The sequence below is a fragment of the Hyaena hyaena genome, unplaced genomic scaffold, assembly GCF_003009895.1.
Source record: "Hyaena hyaena isolate Hyena2069 unplaced genomic scaffold, ASM300989v1 scaffold_928, whole genome shotgun sequence".
NCBI lineage: Eukaryota > Metazoa > Chordata > Mammalia > Carnivora > Hyaenidae > Hyaena > Hyaena hyaena.
The window spans coordinates 626975-647259 of NW_024081562.1; the positions used below are offsets into that span (position 1 = coordinate 626975).

At 50.8% G+C, this 20285-nt stretch overlaps 2 protein-coding genes across 2 annotated transcripts; one reads left to right on the plus strand and one right to left on the minus strand.

The window, feature by feature from the left end:
• The first annotated feature begins 1108 nt into the window (after nt 1-1108).
• On the plus strand, nt 1109-4958 carry THBD (thrombomodulin). Its single transcript, XM_039220984.1, has one exon. It carries the CDS (start codon nt 1140-1142, stop codon nt 3063-3065), a length of 1926 nt encoding a protein of 641 aa, XP_039076915.1. The 5' UTR covers nt 1109-1139; the 3' UTR covers nt 3066-4958.
• A 1410-nt stretch (nt 4959-6368) lies between these two features.
• SSTR4 (somatostatin receptor 4) lies at nt 6369-18412 on the minus strand. Its single transcript, XM_039220969.1, has 2 exons — nt 16568-18412; nt 6369-6493 (listed from the first exon to the last, which is right to left on the minus strand). The coding sequence occupies exon 1, from the start codon at nt 18410-18412 to the stop codon at nt 17249-17251; it is 1164 nt and encodes a 387-aa protein (XP_039076900.1). The 3' UTR covers nt 6369-6493; nt 16568-17248.
• Between the last annotated feature and the right edge of the window lie 1873 nt (nt 18413-20285).

Genomic DNA, 20285 nt, shown 5'->3' on the forward strand with positions numbered 1-20285 from the left:
GGAAAAGGTCGCGAAAGTGACAGATTCTCATCTCTTCCTCGCTGCTCTCCCCACCCTGTCCGTCCGCACGACCGCTCTTCTGCAACGCAAGTGGCATTTATATGCACTTTTATGTCACTCCGACCTCTCAGCCAAGTGCAAAAACCCTTAACAGTCCCGAGTGGGATCGGCTTGGAGATCGCAGCGCCTTCCCACGAGGGCCCTCGTGTGCCCCTTTTGGGGTGCGAGACGGACTATCCCTCTGTGAAGCCGGACTAAAACAGGCCAAGCAGGCTAGCGCGCTCCCCAACTCGCCCACCCCTACAGAGCCCTGTAGGAATTCGCGGACGCTGCTTCCGAAGGGTGACAAGACCTTGGAGCCCTGACAGTATCCTTGCGACTTTCCCACGCGACGAGATGAGATCCAGCCGGACAGCTCGCGCTCAGGCACCCGGAGGTCCTGGCTTGTGCGCGGGGGGGCGCTGATGTTAGGCCAGTCTTCCCCCTCTGCCCATCCTCGCGCCAGCCACACCCTCTGTCCGCTGGGGTGGTGCGCACCCGTCTCCTGCGCTAGGCGCCCCGGGCAGGGTCCAGCTCTCTTCTAGCGATTGTTTCTTCAGAGAAGTCCAAGCTCTTGGTAGCTCCTCCCCAGATCCCCTTCTTGGCGGGCACCTCCCTCTAAGAGCCCGACAGGTTCTGGGCTCTACTCCCCCCCACCCCTCCTTCAAGACCCTCCTCCTCTGTCTCCATTTCCCAGGGTTCTGCAATCCAGACTTCCCTTGATACCGGTGGTAACAATACATTTATAAGAAAAAGAAACAGGACCAAGAGATTAGGAGGGGCTGCGGATTAAGACCCGTTTAGGACTGCAAGCCTGAGGGCCCTAGTGGCAGGGGCGGACACTTGTGTAACTGACAGAGGTGCTGTCTTCCCGCGGCGCCTGCGCCTAGCAGTCTAGCCCAGGGACCTCCCAGCGCCCCGGCCGGGTTTACTCATCCCCGAGAGGTGATCCCAGGCGCGAGGGCGGGCACAAGGCGTCCGGAGAACCCAGTAATCCGAGAATGCAGCATCAGCCCTTCCCACCAGGCACTTCCTTCCTTTTCCCGAACGTTCAGGAGGGAGGGCCGCGCACTTATAAACCCGGGCCCTAGCCCGCCGGCATGTCAGAGGCCGCCTCTGCAGGGCTGCGCGCCGCGGCTGGGCGCGTCTGGGCTGGAACCCACGCAAGCGGCTGTCGCCAGCGGCGCCCTGCGCCTCTGAGCCCCTATCGGACTTGGGCCCCGTCGCGGCGCTTGCGCTCTCCCAGGCGCCTGCACGCGGCGTGCCGGGACAGCATGCTCCGAGTACTGCTCCTCGGCGTTCTGGCCCCCGCTGGCCTGGGGCTCCCCGCGCCCCCAGGGCCGCAGCCACGCGGCAGCCAGTGCGTGGAGCACGACTGCTTCGCGCTCTTCTCGGGCCCTGCCACCTTCTTCGCCGCCAGCCAGGCCTGCGAGCAGCTGGGGGGCCACCTGATGACCGTGCGCTCTTCAGTGGCGGCTGATGTCATTTCCCTGCTACTGAGCGGCGACAGCGGCGACAGCGGCGACAGCCCGCGCCTCTGGATCGGCCTGCAACTCCAGCACGGCTGCGACGACCCCGGGCGACTCGGGCCCTTGCGCGGCTTCCAGTGGGTTACCGGCGACAACCGCACCAGCTACAGCAGGTGGGCGCGGCTCCAGGTCGACGGGACGACTCTCTGCGGTCCCCTGTGCGTCGCTGTCTCCGAAGCCGGGGCCCTAGCATCCGGCGAGCCGGCCTGGGAGGAGCAGCAGTGTGACGCGGAGGCCGATGGTTTCCTCTGCGAGTTCCACTTCGCAGCCTCCTGCAGGCCCCTACTCGTGGACTCTGGCTCGGTGGCGGCCCCCGGCGTAGCGATCACCTACAGCACCCCGTTCCGGGCCCTTGGCGCGGACTTCCAGGCGCTGCCGGTGGGTAGCTCCGCTGCTGTAGAGCCCTTCGGGGTGGAGCTGGAGTGCGCGGCGCCGGGGGGAGAGTCCGAGGCGCGCTGGGGCCGGGAAGCGCCTGGCGCCTGGGACTGCAGCGTGGAGAACGGCGGCTGCGAGCACACTTGCAACCGGAGCGCCGAGACTTCGCACTGCCTCTGCCCCGCTGACGCCGCCCTGCAGGCGGACGGGCGCTCCTGCGCTGCTGCGTCCGCGGAGCAGTCCTGCCACGACCTCTGCGAGCATTTCTGTGTTCCCAACCCAGACGTGCCTGGTTCCTACTTGTGCATGTGTGAGACCGGCTACCAGCTGGCTGCAGACCAGCACCGGTGCGAGGACGTGGACGACTGCATCCAGGTGCCCAGTCCCTGCCCACAGGAATGTGTTAATACGCAGGGCGCCTTCACCTGCCTCTGCTACCCGGGCTACGACATGGTGGACGGCGAATGCGTGGAGCCAGTGGACCCGTGCTTCGGGAGTAACTGCGAGTACCAGTGCCAGTCCGTGGGCCAAACTGACTATCGCTGCATCTGCGCGGAGGGCTTCGTACCCAGCCCTCAGGACCCGCACAGGTGCCAGATGTTCTGCAACCAGACTACATGCCCAGCTGACTGCGATCCCAACAACCCGGATTCCTGCCAGTGCCCGGATGGCTACATCCTGGACGATGGCTACATGTGCACGGACATCGATGAGTGCGAGAATGGAGACTGCCCCGATGAGTGCCGCAATCTCCCTGGCACTTACGAGTGCATCTGCGGGCCTGACTCGCTCTTTGCCGGCCAGGTTGCCATTGACTGTGACCCCATCAAGCTGAACGGTGACAATGAGAGTGACAGTGACAGCGGCTCTGGGGAGCCCCCGGTCAGCCCGACTCCTGGCGCCACCTCCATCCCCTCGCCGGTAGGGCCCCTGCATTCTGGAGTGCTCATCGGCATCTCCATCGCCAGCCTGTCTCTGGTTGTAGCTCTTTTGGCGCTCCTGTGCCACCTGCGCAAGAAGCAAGGCGCCATGCGGGCCGAGCTGGAGTACAAGTGTGGGTCCCCCGCCAAAGAGGTGGTGCTGCAGCAAGTGCGAACCGAGCAGACGCCTCAGAAACTCTGAGGGGCCGCCTCTCTGGCCCCGGGTGTTGGATTGGCCTTCCCCTCCCTCAGTGCCTCTCCCCTTTCCCCCAGCCTTACTCCTTGGCCACCTACCCCAAAGCACTTTAGCTGGCATAGGAACTGGAGAAGACCCTCCTGCCTCTTGCTGATTCTGCACACGGCTAGGGAGCGGCGGGGGTCGGAAGGAGTATGCGCCCCAGCCACTTCCACGTGTCATGGGACAACTGGGCAGAGATGGCAACTTACAATGAAGATACAGACTATAGCGTGTCCAATGCCCTTGCCAAGGGACACAGGAGGGGTGAGAGTCATTGGCTGACAGTCTTTGGGGCAGACTGTGATCCTGTGGACTAGTGCGTGTAATCAAGGTGTCAATAATGACCAAGATATTTATTTTTTAAGTATTTAGGATGGTCTTGTTATTTTTTTATTTTGATTTTTAGTTTTTTGCTTTTGCATTTTTCCCTACCTGTATGTCTCCAGTACCCACTTTATATCCCTTCCTCCCTCCTCCCTCCCTTGCTTCCCCCTTCCCTTTTTGTATATTTATATACTTCCACTTTTCAAGTGGCAGTAAAACTATCTTGGTGGGTTTTTGGTTGGCTCACCTTGATGAAGCCAAGCCCCAGTTCCCTATTCATTTTCTCCCAATTTCCCCTTACCTGGCACTCAGCCAACCCACCTGTGGTCTCCCACCCTACTCTAGACCCTGCTTCTGCCCCTCTGCTTCTGTCTAGGCAAAACTCCTCCATGAAACAGAAACAAAAACACTACAAACAAGGATGGTTGATAATCCATTTGCTCTTGAACCAGATTTGCTAATTTATCCTGAAATTTCAGGCTTCCAGAACAATACCATTTTAATGAAAGATGGGAGAGGCGCTCATTTAACTAATGTTTGCTGGACTGTCATAGAAATTCAAGCCAAGGAGTGTTGTTTGTTTGTTTGTTTGTTTGTTTTTAAAGTTTTATACAGTGAGCCTGGGTTTTATCGTTATCACTTTTCATTTGAACCAAAAGATCTTCATTGCTTCTTATGCCATTTCTTTTTCCCATTATTATAATTGTTGTTGTTACCAGTTATTTTTGACAATGTTGGAAATGCTCTCGTGATAGCTCTAGATTGAGACGGGAATGAAGGATCTCCCAGGAGATAGCTTAAGAAAGTTATGAGCTGCACAGTTCATGCCAGTTACCATTTTGAGTCTTACTCTTCTAGTAATTTGTGCTCCAAAATAAAACCAGTTCTGCTGGTTTGGGGGGTGGGATTCAGGAGCTTGGGAATAGAACATGGAAGATGCTCAATTAGAACTTCACCTTGATCAGGCCCTTAAGAATTTCTCCAACTTCCAAGAAGCCTTCTCACCCTGGCCACTTAGAACACGGTCACTGGATGAGAAGTGGGAGCTGCCTGCCCGTGGTAGCTGGTTAGAAATGCAGAAACTTGGACTGCATGAGAATCTATATTTTAACAAGATCTGCAGGGGTCTGCCCAGTATAGCTTGAGAAGAACTGTTTTAGACAGCTTCCAACTTTCTGGAATAGATTAAATATGGATCAGTAATAAGTAGCAGGCCAAGTCAGGTCCTATGTTCTCAAGAAACTGAGGAATTTTCCACTTATAGCTTTGCTTTCTGATAGAAAAGACTAGGTACACACCTTTAGATATTGCTACACAGGGTTGTTGGTTCAACTAAGCTAGGAATGAAATCGTGTTTCACTGTATGGGGAAAATGTATCATACGAGTGTATCTTTTGTAATGCAAAGGTTTTCCTCTATTTTGTAAACTCGGCACATTTGTACATAGTTATTTATTTATTGGAGACAAACTAGAACACAGGCAAAACTCTTGCTTATGACATCACATGTAGAAAATAAACAAATAACAGGGTGCTCTTGGGTTTTGTTTCTGTTCACCTAGCTTTCACCAACCCCCTCATTTTATGTCTTTGAACAGGGCTCACAAACAATGCAAATGCCATGACATGCATTTAAAGGCTGCTCTATACCCCATCACTAACTCCATATCCTCATGTCACCATCTCTGACTTTAAAGGTCTTTCCAGAGGAGATTGTTTTCATTGTAGGAGGACTTCATGTTATGTCTGTGTGCACAAATATTTATGCTTCTCTCTGTAACCATAACAACATACACAGGACTTGAGTCCATGTGTTTTGAAACACATTATAGGATTATTTGTGGGGATGAGTTAAAGAAACAGTTCTTCTTGGGGCATTTCTAGAATCCCAGCTGTGTGTCCTTCCTATGAATGGTTTGGCATTATCTGCCCTCTGAGATATCCAAACACAACACTCATGAGGGGTCTCAGTCTGTGACTCAAATTCACAATCATTTCCACATACCAAGGTCTCATGCAGTATTAAATCATTCTTATTTCTATTAGAGATTAGAAATACTGTCTTTTTAAGACAAACATTTCCTGGTCCCCTTTTCCTCAGATGATGGCACTGACTGAATTTTATATGCAGTGCTCTGAAAATTTTCATAAGCAGACGTTGGAAGCGAATGGAGTTTGACCAAATATTCACATATATTTATACATCTGGATAATGCTGAATTTTCTATCTCTCATCTGAATAGTTACTGTTGTGACAATGAAGTTGGAGATTTCAACATCCATCTTGGATGAGGCTGACAGCTTCAGGGTGTGGCTACTACGCACGGTGTCCCTCCCCCCCCCCCCCCCCCCCCCCCCCGCCGCCAAGATAACACATCTGAACAATGCTGCCTGCCCTTAGGAGTTTGGTAGGCTAGCAGAAAACCAAATTCAGTAGGAGGCACATATGAAGGAAAAACTTGATGTGTGCAGGCAAAGCCGGTACACATGAATTGTGCTGGGGTTCCAGAGGAGAGAGTGATACCTTACAAATTTGTTCTTAGACTTCCATTTTTCAAAAGGGTCTCTTTCCAAGTAGCCAGCAAATTTACTTAATAGGGCTTATTGCTTTAGTGTTTCCTCCTCCAAAGGAGAGGGATTTTCTTAAGGAATATAAGAACACCAAAATGCACTTTTAAGAGTCAGAGCCAAAAACCCTTACTGGGGCATCTTGGACCCCAGGACACTTATAAGGAGGGGTCCCAGTTCCTCCCTATCCTCCCCAGTTCCTGTCAAATAGGAGATCAGCATCCCTGCTTATAGTACTCATCTGAACTCAAGATTCTCAAAACAACTAGGAAACCACAGCCTCACTCTGAGAAAGATGCTAAGGTCATAAACAAATCGGTGAGCTATAAGAACCATCCCCCAGCATTTAGAATCAGAGTAAACCTTATGAAACAGGGGTTGTGGGTCAATGTCCATGGTCCCACTCTGTGTTCTCATTATTGGATATCCAGGTCTGAGGGAGAATTCCAAATCTCAGCAAGAGGCACATGGTTGCTGATAATCTTCCACAGCTTGCAGGACCTAGGGAAGAAGACCAATGTCATACTTCTGGATAAATCAGAATTTGATTTTATGAGCTAAATCGCATTTGTCCTCTCCTTAGATCTAGCCCTTTTTGTTGGACTACTTCAGCAAATATTTGTTGAGCATGTACTCTATGCCTGATTTGGTGATTGGCACGGTAACAAGTCTCTGCCTTAAGTTTACACTCCCACGGGAGAGACACATATAAAACATATTATTGCTCCCAAACTGTATTTAACTTAGAGACAGTAGTATGAGCTGGGGAGGAGAAGTTCAGCACAACAGGGCAGTGGGATTTAGGTGCAGGAGTAAAGAAGTTGTCTTTGATGAGCTGACCCTTAACACTAGATGTGAAGGAGGAGCAGGAGGTTGGGCAAATGGAGAGTGGAGAAGAAAGCAGCCTGTGTGAAGCAACAGCATGTGCAAAGGCCCTGTGCAGGGAAAAAAGTCTTAGCAGAGCAGGGCATGTAGCATGGTGAACAAGGGGAAAGGTTACTAAAATGGAGCTGAAGAACTCTCCACAATAGCTAAAACATGGAAAGAGCCTAAGTGTCCATCAACAGATGAATGGATCAAGAAGATGTGGTTTATCTATACCATGGAATACTACATGGCAATGAGAAACAATGAAATCTGGCCATGTGTAGCAACATGGATGGACCTTGAGGGTGTTATGCTGAGCGAAATAAGTCAGGCAGAGAAGGACAAATACCATATGTTTGCACGTATAGGAGGATTAGGAGGAACTTGACAGAGGACCAAGGGGGAGAAGAAGGGCGGAAATGGTGGGGGAAAGGGAGAGAGGCAAACCATGAGAGACTCTTGAATGCTGACAAAAACTGAGGACTGATGGATGTGGGGGGGAGGGGGGGATGGGCATGAAGGAGGGCACTTTGGGGATGAGCACTGAGTGTTATGTAGAAACTAATTTGACAATAAACTATTTGAAAAAATAAAATAAAATAAAATAAAATAAAATAAAATAAAATAAAATAAAATGGAGCTGAAGAGGTAGAATGGAGATGTAAAGGAGGAGGAGGATGGGGAGAGAGGGCCTTAGGTCAGCTTACAGACAGGGAATTCTATCCCAGAAGCAAGTATATCACTCAAGGTTTGTTTTTCTTTTTTAAGTTTATTTACTTATTTTGAGAGCAGGAGAGAGAGAGAGAGAGAGAGAGAAAGCATGAGTGGAGGAGGGGCAGAGAGAGGCGGAGAGTTCAAAATGCTATCGGCGCAGAGCCCAACGCAGGGCTGGACCCCATGAATCATGAGACATAACCTGAGCCAAAACCAAAAGCCAAATGCTTAACTGACTGAGCCACCCAGGCATGTCATGTCACTTGAATTTTATTAAGAGCACACTGGTATTCAATTTCTGTACTAAAATTGGTTGGGACAATAATAGCCACTTGTAGACTTACTTACATGCCCGCATAAGCACACACCTGCACAGTTTCCCTTATAAGCATCCAGCAAGCCAAACACGGCGTATGGGTGTCATATACACCTGGGTTTGAATCCCAACCTGACACATGGTGGTCACATGACCATGGATGCCATGAAACCCATATAAGGTGGTAAAATGGGGTACTAGCCACTCCACAGGATTTCCATGAGCATTAGATGAAATGAGTTAGCCCAGGTTCTGACACACAGCGGATGCCCAATAAATGTTTGTATATGTGCCAATAAATTAGTAGATGCATAAGTGGATTAAAAATGATTGTGTTGAGATCTCAAATGTCTTGAGAGCAAATTCAAGGTGGTGCAGAGTGGAAAGTACTCTTTCTGGGCAAGGTGCAGTCACTTGGAAGGGTTGCCGCCCTCTCCAGGGAAGCAACATGGTGGGAAGTGGGAGTTCCTTAAGGGGGGAGATGTTTGCACGAGGTGAGAAGCAGCCCCTTGGGAGCTGTAAAATCCTGCTTCCAAGTTCTATTCTCCCTACTCACAAAGCCCATCGAAGTGTAGGGGCACAGACATCCCCTCCGTTGCACTCCTGGGGAGGCCACAGAGGAGGAACACACCCCAAATCTTGCTTTCTCAGAGCCTGAAAGAGAAAAGTGGCTCCACCCCAGGCAGCCCCTGGAGCTGTGAGAAAGACAGTACTACCCACACCTTTATGCTCAATTGCCACAGGAGACCCTCAAGTGTAGCAACACCAAAGAGGAGGGACTTGCAAAAGAGAAAGGAATCATGAGTTGAAAGTGATAGACCAGATGTCCACAGGTCCTTGAAGGCTGAGTCTGGGCAAATCTCTTAACTCTGTCAACCATCTGCCCCACTGGGGCACTGCAAGGGTGCTGGTGGGTGTGGACACCTAAACAAAGTCTTCGCTGATTCCTCTCCCTGACTGAGTTCCCCGGGGCCAGCACCTATGGGAGACCTTAGACTCAGAAACACTGACAGCTGCCACCTGTGTCTGAGGGAAGAAGGTCTCATCCACCCAAGTGAGAGGACTTTAGGAACTCTCCATCAGGAAAATTACGTGCATGTTTGCTCATCTTTGTCTTTCTCTGTGGGCAGAAAGAGGAGCCTAAGCTCCTATGGACCTACATGGTATTTGATCACTGATTAGGGGGGCACAAGAATTAAAATCTGGGGGCCTAGAAAGTTCTGGTCTTTAAGACCACGGGTCCCAGCAAGAGCAGGCTAGGCCCAAATGGTGACCAGTGCATTTTATTTTACTCTTTTTTTTAAGGAAAAGAAAATCAGAATATAATTGACATACATTAAAATTCCCCCTTTTTGGTGACCAAATCTGTAAGTCCTGAAGAATATGCATATTCTGGGAAATACCACTATCATCAATACATAGATCATTCTGGTCACACCAGAGAGGTCACTCAGGCCACTCCCCTTCACTGCCACTAGAGTTGTCTACACACACCAGATGAGGACTCTTTCCTCTCTGACACTCGCTATCCTTCCCTCGACCTCTTCAGGGTCTCCCCACACCAAGGATCTTGTGTTTTCATGATTAAATCACAAGGATGAACTTTTCTGAGCTTTGATCAGATAGCCCAATGTCCTAACCTTCAGCAAACAAGTTTCAGTGAAATCTGGCTCCTAGGTCTCCCGGCACCCTGCTCATTTGCCCCGTGTCCTGGACTTGTGCTCCCCAAATTTCTGGCAGCCCACCAGGAATGTGCAAAGTAAAAAAAGGCAAGATGGCAAATCTCATGCCACACAATTTCAGGGGTGGGGCTTGAGAGTACAGTAAAGAAGGTAGGAAGGTGTGTGTGCAAAGGGAAACCAGGGCACTGCTGCCTCCTTCCCCTTGTGCCAACCCTCTACTGTGTCACACTCCTTCCTGAGGTGCCTGGGTCTGCCATTCTGGGTGTGGACAGGGCCAGGTGACAGAAGAAGGGCCAAGTTCTCTTTGGGCTTCTGTTAATCTTGTGTTAAATAGGAGTTATTATTTCATATCTTCAGGGAAAACTAATGTTATAAAGAACATATGAGAGCACATTTTTCCTTATCATGGTCAAGACTTGGTGGGGGGTACTCAAGTTCATTTGAAAACACATCCTCTGGCCTTCTTCATAAAATAATACAAGCAATGCCTGTCTCTTCCTTTCGTTTTCAGAATGTGTGCCCGGATTCAGCACTATCTCTTTTTGTTTTGAGAGTCCTCCACAACCACCATGCCGCCCCCCACCTTTTTTTTTTGGTCAGCAGGTTCAGATGTAGGCAAACAACCAATTTTCTCTCACAAAAGAAACAAAATATTTTTTTTTAACATCAGATTCTAACAGAATCAAAATCCTTTTCAGCTTGTTTTGAAAGTGTTATTACGAAAGACAAAAGAACCCCGGGGATGCATTATTTCAAAGTCACACCCACTGGAAACAGGGATGCTGGCCACACAGAAAGGTTTCAGGATCCAGTGACAAACACCGAGATGCCAAACTAGGGTCCCTGATGATAATGCCCCCCACATCCGGGCCATAAGCCAGATTTTTTTCTGACTTTCTGCCTGAAAAAAATCTTTTCTTTTTTTTTTTTTAAATGGAACATATGATTTTATCCTGAGATAAACCTTCTTCCCCTTCTGTATATTGGACATGTGGCAACTTCTCTCTGTTATCATTTTGGAATCTTCCTTCTGGCTTCTCACTGAGGCTGGCCCCGACTGCATATTCATGGGCTGTCGGACCCCAGCAGACCTTCCTTCAGCCAGCCATCTAGGAAGAGGGGCTTTGCAACAGTATCCTGGATCCTCTCCTCTTCCTTCTGCCTCCCACCTCAATTCCATTTAATTCCTTGAGAACAGGGGCCCCTGACTCCCATGGACTATGGGGATCTTGAGCCTTGCACACCATCATGCCTGTAATGGGGGCATGCATTGTTAACGTTGTCTTGAGATAGTGATTGAATCCAAAAGTGACACTTCTGGGGATTGATTCTTTGCCAGAATGTGATTCCTGTCTTTCTTCAAACATTTTTGCCCTTCTCCTAAAGGTGGGGCTTCAGAAATCTAACAGTAACGTGATGAGAAAGGAAACTCTGAGGAGGGCACAGAGTAAGTCGTGGCTTCCCTATTTTACTTGTCTGAATCTCCAGAGCTCAGGACAAGGCCTCTGTAAACAGAGAGCTACCCAGCAGCAAGCCCGCGGGCCTGAGATCAATGGACATGAACCCTTTGTGGGGTCTTGAGGGGTATCCCCTCTGCAAGGCTGTGGAGGGAGTCTGAACCCCTGGCTTGGAGGGGAAGCCATGCTCTCTTTCCAGAGCTCAGAGTAAAATCCTATGAGGTCATCAAGAAGCTGGCTTCTTGCCCCAGGACATACTCAAGCCCTGGTTTGTGGGTGAGGGATTTCTGGAGCCCAGGGTGGTTCTTTTTAGATATAGAAGGTAAAAAGGGCAGCATTTCTTGAGTAACGTTTCCTGAGGGATTCCTTACCTGGGTAAAGGAGCTCAGGAAATGGTAATGGGCGAGGGGGCTCCCTTAATTTAGAGATCTCATTGCCCTCAGTTCTGGTCCCCTCATGTCCTCCATGCTATTGGCAACCTGACCACTCAAGGCATGGGTCACAGCCACCACGAGGAAAATGCTCAGTAACAAAAACAGTCCCCATCTTGACTTGGGGTGGCATGGCAGTTAAACAATGCAACAGTGTTAGTTTGTCAAAATTCATAGCACTGAGCACCTAGAAGGACTGAATTTTGCCTTATGTAAATTATACTTCAATAAAAGTAGATTGAAAAGAAATCACAGCCTCCTCAGAATGGCTAAAGAAACCCTGATTTTAAAAAGTAACGGGGCACCTGGCTAGCTCAGTCAGTTGATCCTCTGACTCTTGATTTTACCTCAGGTCACCATCCCAGGGTTGTAGGATTGAGCCCTGAGTTGGGCTCCGTGCTGAGCAGGAAGTCTGCTTGAGATTCTCTCTCTCCCTCTGCCCCTCTGCCCCACTCACACTCTCTCACTTTCTCTCTCTCTCTCTCTCTTTCACTCAAACAAATAATAATTAAAATAATAATAAAATAAATTTTTAAGTTATTAAAAATACCAAAAACATTCTAATTATCTGCATCGACCTTGCTGTTTTCCTTCTCTGCCATTTGGTCACTGTCTGAATGCTGAGCCTTCCTCTGGGCCAGTCCCCTGCACACTCAGGGGTAGATACTATAGTTCTGGCCTTTCTCCAGGGGCCACGGAGCTTTACCTGCAGTCTCACTGGGTTGGTAAGTGGCTTCTCTGTCCCTGGTCTGTGTGTCCCCAAGCCTGTTCTCCCTAGGCCGTTACATATCTGCACTGTGCCAGCACTGAGCTCAGGCAGCCCCATCTAGACCCCATGTGACATCAGTGGGTGCCCACAGTGTCTTTCATTAATAGAAAGCCACAGGTTTTATTTTGACCAAGTCAGTACTTCCATCTTGAGTGATTCAGTCAATGATCTTGGATTTTTTAAATATTAGTCCTCCTCCACTTTCAAAAGTGTCTCTCCTGGTTAGATATTAGACCAATCCATTCATATGATTGGGAATTGTGCCATCCTGTTGAAAATAATTGATGACTGTTGAAATGGAAAGAACATGTTCCATCTGTCAACCTCCCACTGAAAAATGGAGGGCACGAGTGCCCCGACTTGACAAGGACTCAAGACCCCTTGATGGGTTTCTTTGCCAGGTAGACCTGACCCTCTCATTATAGCCTGTCATTGCTGTGTCATGGCATGGTCCTAAATCCTTAAAGGGACCTACGACACACTGATGTTCTGTCTCCTAATGCATGTTGCTGACTGGGCATCATCTGTCCTCTGTTCCAGTCATCTTGGGCATCTTCAGTGCTTACCATCACAGGTCCTTTGCACATGCTATCCCCTCTGCATTGAGCCCTTTGCACTTTCCACTCTACCCCTTCTTCTCCTGGCTGATCCCCACTCATCCTTACGAGGAGGTCATCTCCAGGCTTCCTGGGGAAACCTGCCCTATGATGATGTCAGGTTCTCTTAGTACATCATCTCATAGAAACCAGAGTCCATTTCTGGGTGTTCCTTTTTCAGCTTAAAATTGTACTCTCATTTCTGTGGTTCTCCGATGAAGACTCATCTTTTGCCTCTGAGCTCCAAGCTTCGTGAGGACAGGGGTGCTGTCTCTGGAGGCTCCCCATCTTACCTCAAAGCTGCCAGAAGTAACACTCAGTGTGCTGTCTGATGAACACCCCCAGCACACACCTCCACAGAGCAGAGCTTTGAGGACAGTGCCTTACCACTCTTACACTTGTGCTTAAGGAATCTGAGGCTTTTCTGCCACCTGCTTCAGGGAAGGGGTGGTGAGAGACAGGGATGTTTCATGACCTACAGCCTGTCATAGAAGAGCTTTGAAGCCCAAATTTACAGAAATTTGCCCGGCCACTGCACAGGCTTCCATATCTGGTTTCTGAATAGCACAGCAGAAACATATATTTGTTTTTGTTTTTGTTTTTGTTTTTGTTTTTCCCTTGCTATCAGCCTTTGGCACCTAAGGATTGTTAGGTATGCTGTTTTTGATGAAAGTGAAGCCAAGAATTTAAAGAGGAAAATGAAAATAGTATGCATCTTTGTTCAGTAACATAGTGCTGACAGATTGGGCAAGAATTCCAATGAGTGATCACCTGTCATATTCAAATACCATCTTACAACTATCTGGAAAAAATAAACACCTGACTTGTCACTGAGCAGTAAGTTAAAGACAACTTTAAAATGCAAAGCAACAATAAACTATTTGTAAAAAAAAAATGCAAAGCAAGTTCACTGATGGAGGGAATGCCTGAAGGCTGTTTCTACCTAGGTAAAAAATGTTTTCATTCACTTTGAAGCCAAAAGCTGTTATGGTCAGCAGAAGCAGGGCTCAGGTCAGAGCCTGCTTGCCTCTCTGCAGGGCTGACCCCTGAGGCAGGTGAAATGGGTAAAGGCTCTCAGGACCCCAGATGCCTTCATTTCTGACTTTAATTCACAAATTCTGCAAACTTGCTGCTCAGAAACCTATGGCGTTCATGCAATCAGCTGTTAACAAAGGCCTCAGTGTTGATCCTAACTACCACTGTTGATGGACTCTAAATGTGTCCCCCAACAAATGCTTGGGATACTTTGCAGGTGCTGAGTTGTTAATCCCCAAGAAAGCTCTACAGCTGAGGAAGACACTGGTCAGCAACACACTCTCCACCCCCAACCCGGCCCCTCCACTGCACAATTTATGACTCCCGGGTCAGGGGCAGCATTAATGCTCATTTTTAACAAGGGATAGAGAAAGTACTAAGCATAGAAGAATGCTGTCTTTCACCCTCCCACTGCCTGAGTTAGCATGCCTCTTCCAGTGTTTTTGAGAAGGCGGTTTACAGCTTAGAAGAACTCAAAACCCACACCCTGCTTTTGTGCATATTTCGTGTGAGAAACTAAGGCTCAGAGAAATTACAGCACTCACTGCTTGATGGTCTGGTTGTTGGAGGACCCCTGCCTCTCAGGGACTTTTCCTTTCATCACCTAAGGCTGTCTCTGCTTCAACCATCACCAACTAAGTTAAAAAGGTTGCATTTTCAGGGCGCCTGGTGGCTTAGTCGCTTAAGCGTCCGACTTTCGCTTGGGTCATGATCTCGCGGTTCGTGGGTTCGAGCCCCGCGTCGGGCACTGTGCTGACTGGCAGCTCAGAGCCTGGAGCCTATTTCAGTCTGTGACTCCCTCTCTCTCTGACCCTCCCCTGCTCACGCTGTCTCTCTCTCTCCTAGAAATAAAAAAAAAAAAAAGGGTTGCATTTTCAAATTCTCAGCCCAGCCCAGGGTTGCCAGGACTCCTGGTCCATGTTCTGTATTGCTCATCAGAGAATTGACCTGGTGTGAATCACTGTTGGACACTAAAGACAAGGACTGCAGCCCCCACCTAACAGGGGGCAAAGGCCCAGCAGCCCATGTTCATGTCAGATCATTGCCAGTGACCCCTGTAGCTCAGGTCCACCACATTTACTGAGTGGCCATGCTGCTGCACTCTGCCAAGCACTGGGGAATAAAGAAATAGTTAAGTTTTAAATACTGCCAAGAAATTATAGTTACACAAGGCCAGCTGACACCATCACTGGCTTACTCCAGATGCCCAAGGCAATTCTAGTGGGTACAACAGGTTCAGGACAGTCAATGTCTGTGTGTTTACATGCATGTGTGTGTACATGTATGCATGCATGTTTGTGAGTTCAAGGGGTTCTTGCACCTTAGTTAGGAGCTCCCAACCCACAGCCATGTCTACAGAATGTAATACAGATTGGCTACACATTTTCTCTGTCAGGCAGATGTAGACCACCCCAGTGTGCTGACCCTAATGACCTTCATCTCTACCTCGCCCACCCGGCCTTAGGAGACACACTTGGATCAACACTGATTGCCGCCTACAGATCATACTGCTGCTGGTCATGTAGAGGAATACGGAGCTGATGGTTATATATATATGCCCACACACAGTGAAGATAAGGCCATTTTTGCTTTTCATTCAGTAGGGAAGTAGCTGGAATCAATAGCCACATGGAAAAGAGCATACAGTTAGTTCTCTGTCACAGTGTGGCAGTACTGGAAGACCTCTTGATGTTACAGGCAGAATTCTGAGGGACCCTAGGGTTCAGTCACTTGCCTGGATCATACAATATTTATATCTAGGACCAGAAGTCAGCTCTCTTGCCTGGTTCTCGTATATCAGGCACCTGCTAATATCAAGTAAAGCTCTGGTTTTGGCCCAAACAGTTCAGGGAAGAGCCCTGTTCTGTTACCTCCTCAGAGAGGAGCCCCTACCCATGGTAGAAGCAGAGCATCTCCCTAGGCCTTGCTCTGCCCTCCTGGCCCAGCCTCAATCTTCTCTAGCCTCCTAGAAGCCCCTTGTGCCCACCTTTGGATGCCTGCTGGCTGCCCCAAAAGGCTCAAGTCAGGCAAGGTCAGTTAGGCTGGCAGGTCCTGCCTGTTTTCTCTTGAAGCCCTCTGGCCAGGAAGCTGTGAGCTCTGGGAGGCTGACCCCTCTGAAGAGCAGAGGGACTCTTTCTACAGCTGTCCTCACCTCCTTCCCCAAGTATCTTCCTCTCTGCACCCAACAGGGCTGGCCAAACCCAGAAGGGCCTTTTGCTTTGCTCAGCCAGGTGGAGTCTCCCACACAGCTGTTCATACATGTTTAATAGCATGTTTCCACTCCAGGCCCCTAAAGAAGCATTGAAAGCATTTCTTCACAGAAAACAGGATTAAAGCTCCTCATAAGCTGACTTTTTCCTTTGGGAAAAGCTAATTTATCCTTGGGTTAACATCAGGCAAGAAGTTACAGCTGTTTACCGTGTTCAGCCTAGATATGTTTATTATGTACATCTGGCTGGTGTTTTACTGAATTACAATTTTTTTTCTTCAACAGTGGGTGACAGAGCTGCCTCCTTTATCCAAAATCTGAGCTGATTTCCATCTGTATTCTCTGATCTCTCCCCCCACCTCCAGTTCCTTCCCACTCACCACCGTGGTGTAAACTGGCCAAGTTAATGAGGTCTCATGCTCTTATGACAAAGGGTTGAGGCAAAAAATCACAACATAGGAGCTAGATGAGATTCATCCTTTCTGCTTTTATTACTTACCTGGTTTTGCGCCTCATGACTTTCCAAACCTTTCCTACTCACAGGAAGCCTGCTGCTAGTCCCAGAAAACTGGAGTGACATTTCTGACTGCAAGTAGGCACTGGGCCTGGAGGGTAACAAAGCTGGTTCCCCAGGTTGTCATGCATCAATTTTAGTTAGAAAAGAGCCCAGGAATGAAAGTCAACAGTGAGCTTGGAGGCATCTTCCTTCCTCCCTTCTCTTTTTGAACATGTGTGTCCCCACCACAGGCAGAATCTGCAGAGAGCAATGGCACAGGCTACCTCCACCCTCTGGACAGTCCTCTCCAAGGCAGAGATTCTGTACTGCGTCACATGCAGACTGCCATTCCTGTCTGGCATTCCCTGGCTTCCCATCCCTCGGAAACTAGTCAGAGATCCAGGGATGATTAATATCAGGACTAGTGGTCAGAGGAGTCCTACCCCTATGGAGGCGTCCTCCCAGAAACCAGAGTCTTGGGGACAAGACAAAGAAAAGGAACTTTGATGCTGTTGGGGCTGGCACATAGGCTGCTGGGAAAAGGTGGCTGTGACTGTGGCTGTGGTGGGAACAGGTAGGTGGTGGCTCTTCGGCGAGTATCTAGGACAGGCAGTCTGCTGGGGTGTCAGGGTGGTGCAGACTCCCTTACAGGTGACCAGGCTAGGGAAGAGGTGAAAGGGCCCTTTAGAAGGTGGTGGTCCTGGTGAGAGGGACCTGCTTGTGGCTGGGTTCTGGTCGAATGGGCTCCTGCTGGCAGGGGAGTGGTGGACATATCCATCCTGCCCCACCTCTGCTCTTGACAGCAGTGGCATAGTAGTCCAGGGGCTCTTCCTCAGCACCACCAGCGACATCCAGGAGGCAGCAGCGTAGGCAGAGAACCCGCTGAAAGGAACGGCGGAAGTTGTCGGAGAGGAAGCCATAGAGGATAGGGTTGGCACAACTGTTGGCATAGCTGAGGATGAGGGACACATGGTTGACTGTGGCATCAAGGCTGGTCACAAACAGGTTCAACAGCTGCACCACGTAGAAAGGCATCCAGCAGAGCACAAAGACGGCTACCACCATCAGCACCAGTCGCGTGATCTTCTTTTCCGAGCGCCTCCGCTGCTGCCAGCCAGCCCGCAGTGCCACCGCCCGCATCTTGCCCACGATGAGCAGGTAGCACAGGCCGATGGCCAGAACGGGCAGCAGGAAGCCCAGCAGGAAAGTATAGATTACAAAGACCGCCGACCAGGCCGGGTGCGGCCAGTGCAGGTTGCAGGCTATGGCCTGGCCGCCCCGAGCCGGCCTGGTGTCAGCAAAGATGGCGATGGGCAGGGTGACCAGCAAGGACGCCAGCCACACGCCCAAGTTGATGAGCTTGGCCACGCTGGGCCTCCGGTAGGTGGCGGCGCGCAGAGGGTGCACCACGGCGACATAGCGGTCCACGCTGAGCACCGTCAGACAGAAGACACTGGTGAACATGTTGAGGCCGTCCACACTGAGCACCGCGCGGCAAAGCACAGACCCGAAGGGCCAGTGGCGCAGGGCGGCCGACGAGGCCACGAAGGGCACGCTCAGCATGAAGAGCTCATCTGCGATGGCCAGGTTAAGCAGGTAGATGTTGGTGGCCGTCTTCATCTTGGCATAGCGGAGGATCACGAAGATGACCAGGGCGTTGCCCACCAGGCCCACCAGGCACACCAGTGCATAGATGCATTGGATGGCGACCATGCCCGCTGCCCCGGTGTCCCTGGTCCCCACTGCCGCCGCCTCCTCGGCAGGGGCGCAACTGGCGTTGACTGCAGGGGACCAGGCCATCTCGAGCTCTTCCTCGCCCCCTGGGGGCAGCGTCGGGGGGGCGCTCATGCCCAAGGTGCCCACCTGGGGCGGCGGGAGCGCGTCGGAGCGGACTTGTCCTGGGTCTCCGGTGCAGACGAGCGCACCTCTGCCTGCTCCGCCTGAAGAGCTGGCGACTGGCCCGGCTGGGGGCGCCCGCCAATCCAGCGCGGTGCGCCCTCAGCGCCCCAGTCCCGGGGCCTGCGCCCACGCGCCCCGCCCCTCCGGTCTACCTCCGCGCCCCGCCGGCGATCCAGCCCAGCCCCAGGTCCTTCCGAGCCCCCGCGGGGCCTCCCGCCTCCTCCGCTGCTCACCTCAGATGCTGTCCGGTCTGGTCTTTGGCCGCCCACTCCCCTGCTCTGCCCTCTGCAGCTGCGGGGCTGGGGGTCCCCGAGTCCTCCGTTTGGGTGACGCGGCCTTCAGGGTGGCAGCGACTTAGCTGAGCGCGCAGACTTCTTAGCCGGGCGCTTGACATTGTCCCCCTGGCCCTGTGGTCCTCTCAAAGACCTGCACATTCTATACCATCGTTAAACTCGTTTCATAGAATCAGAACCTGAAGCTCCCAAAGGCGTCGCTGTGAGTTCCCGGGCTGCCCGGGTCCCAGTCGCCCCCTCCCTGCACTCCGCGCAATCGCAAATCCCTGGACCTTTTCAGTGAGATTTCCGTGGGGTGGAGGTGAGGTGGGCGCCAGGAACGGAGATGCACACATAGAGGAAGAGATGCCACAAAAGAAGGCCAGCCTCTGCCTCCGTGCTCATTGAGCGGGGCAGCACCGACATAAGCAGCTTAGCCTCAGAGCCAGACGCTGCGAAAACCTATGTCAGGCTGGCTACCTTCTGAGGCGCCTCCACTGAGGTCTCTGAAATGCGCCTGGGGAAGGGTGATCCAAGCTGGATTCCCTCCTCCCACCCACCCCCAAACTCCAGAGAGTGCGAGTTGACACCCCTGGGCTGCATGACTCTGGTCTGGGCTAGACAGTCCAGACCTGGGGACCCAGCAGGCAGCCCCACAACCCTGGCCCTACTAGTCAGGCACAGGGCACAGCAGAATTAGTGAAGTGGGGATTTGTCTTGGAAGATTATTAGCAGGGAAATGCTGGCCCTTTGGAACCCCACCTCTGCAGGGCAGTGGCCTCCTTGGGCCTCCCTTTGGCACACTCTGAAAAGTCTTTGATGCATCTGCAAGTGGCTACCTGGACACCAGAGGTGGAGTCCCATCTCCTATGCTGGATGGCGGCAGCAGCAGAAGGGAAGGTGTCAGGATGATTAAGGCCAGCTGGAGGTGACTTTCAGAGGGCCTGGAGGCTTCTGACTGCTATTCATCCAGGATTTGGGGTGGAGGGAGGGACAGGTGATCAGCCCCTGTGTAACATAGTGGCCGAGTCTAATCTCTGTCCCTAGTTTCTGCCGCCCAAATGGTTCCTTTAAAAACTTTGTCTTAAAAAATAATAAAAATAAAAGATTTGCCTTAGCAACCCTCCTCCCCTTTATGGACACTCCTTAAATTGGTCTATCTTTTCCTCTGCTCTCATTTTCCTCATTGTCTCTAAGAGAGAGATTCTTATGGGGAAAGAAATGGTGCCTTTGTTATTCTAGATGGTGTAGGTGTTTGCGGGGGATGAGGGAAACCCCAGATTTGGGTGGGGGAGAAGTCTAGGGGCTTTTCTTTTTAGTCCTGGACTCTGGGAGAAATCTTTAAATGACTCCCCTCGAGGCCTAATAGGGAAGGTGTCTCAGAGCTGTTCTGCATGCCTGGACACCCCCCCTCCACAGCCATTCTCTCTATCCACTTAATGCCCAGCCCCCTCCCAACTCTGAAAATGTATTTCCTGTTGTCTTGCCTAACATGTGAGCCTTTGGGATCTTTCCCACCTCTACTTTAGAGAGTTTTTCTCCTAACCTTT

Excerpts from the sequence above, each read along its gene's own strand:
- THBD (XM_039220984.1), top strand. The coding sequence starts at position 1,140 with ATGTCAGAGGCCGCCTCTGCAGGGCTGCGCGCCGCGGCTGGGCGCGTC.
- SSTR4 (XM_039220969.1), bottom strand. The coding sequence starts at position 18,412 with ATGAGCGCCCCCCCGACGCTGCCCCCAGGGGGCGAGGAAGAGCTCGAG.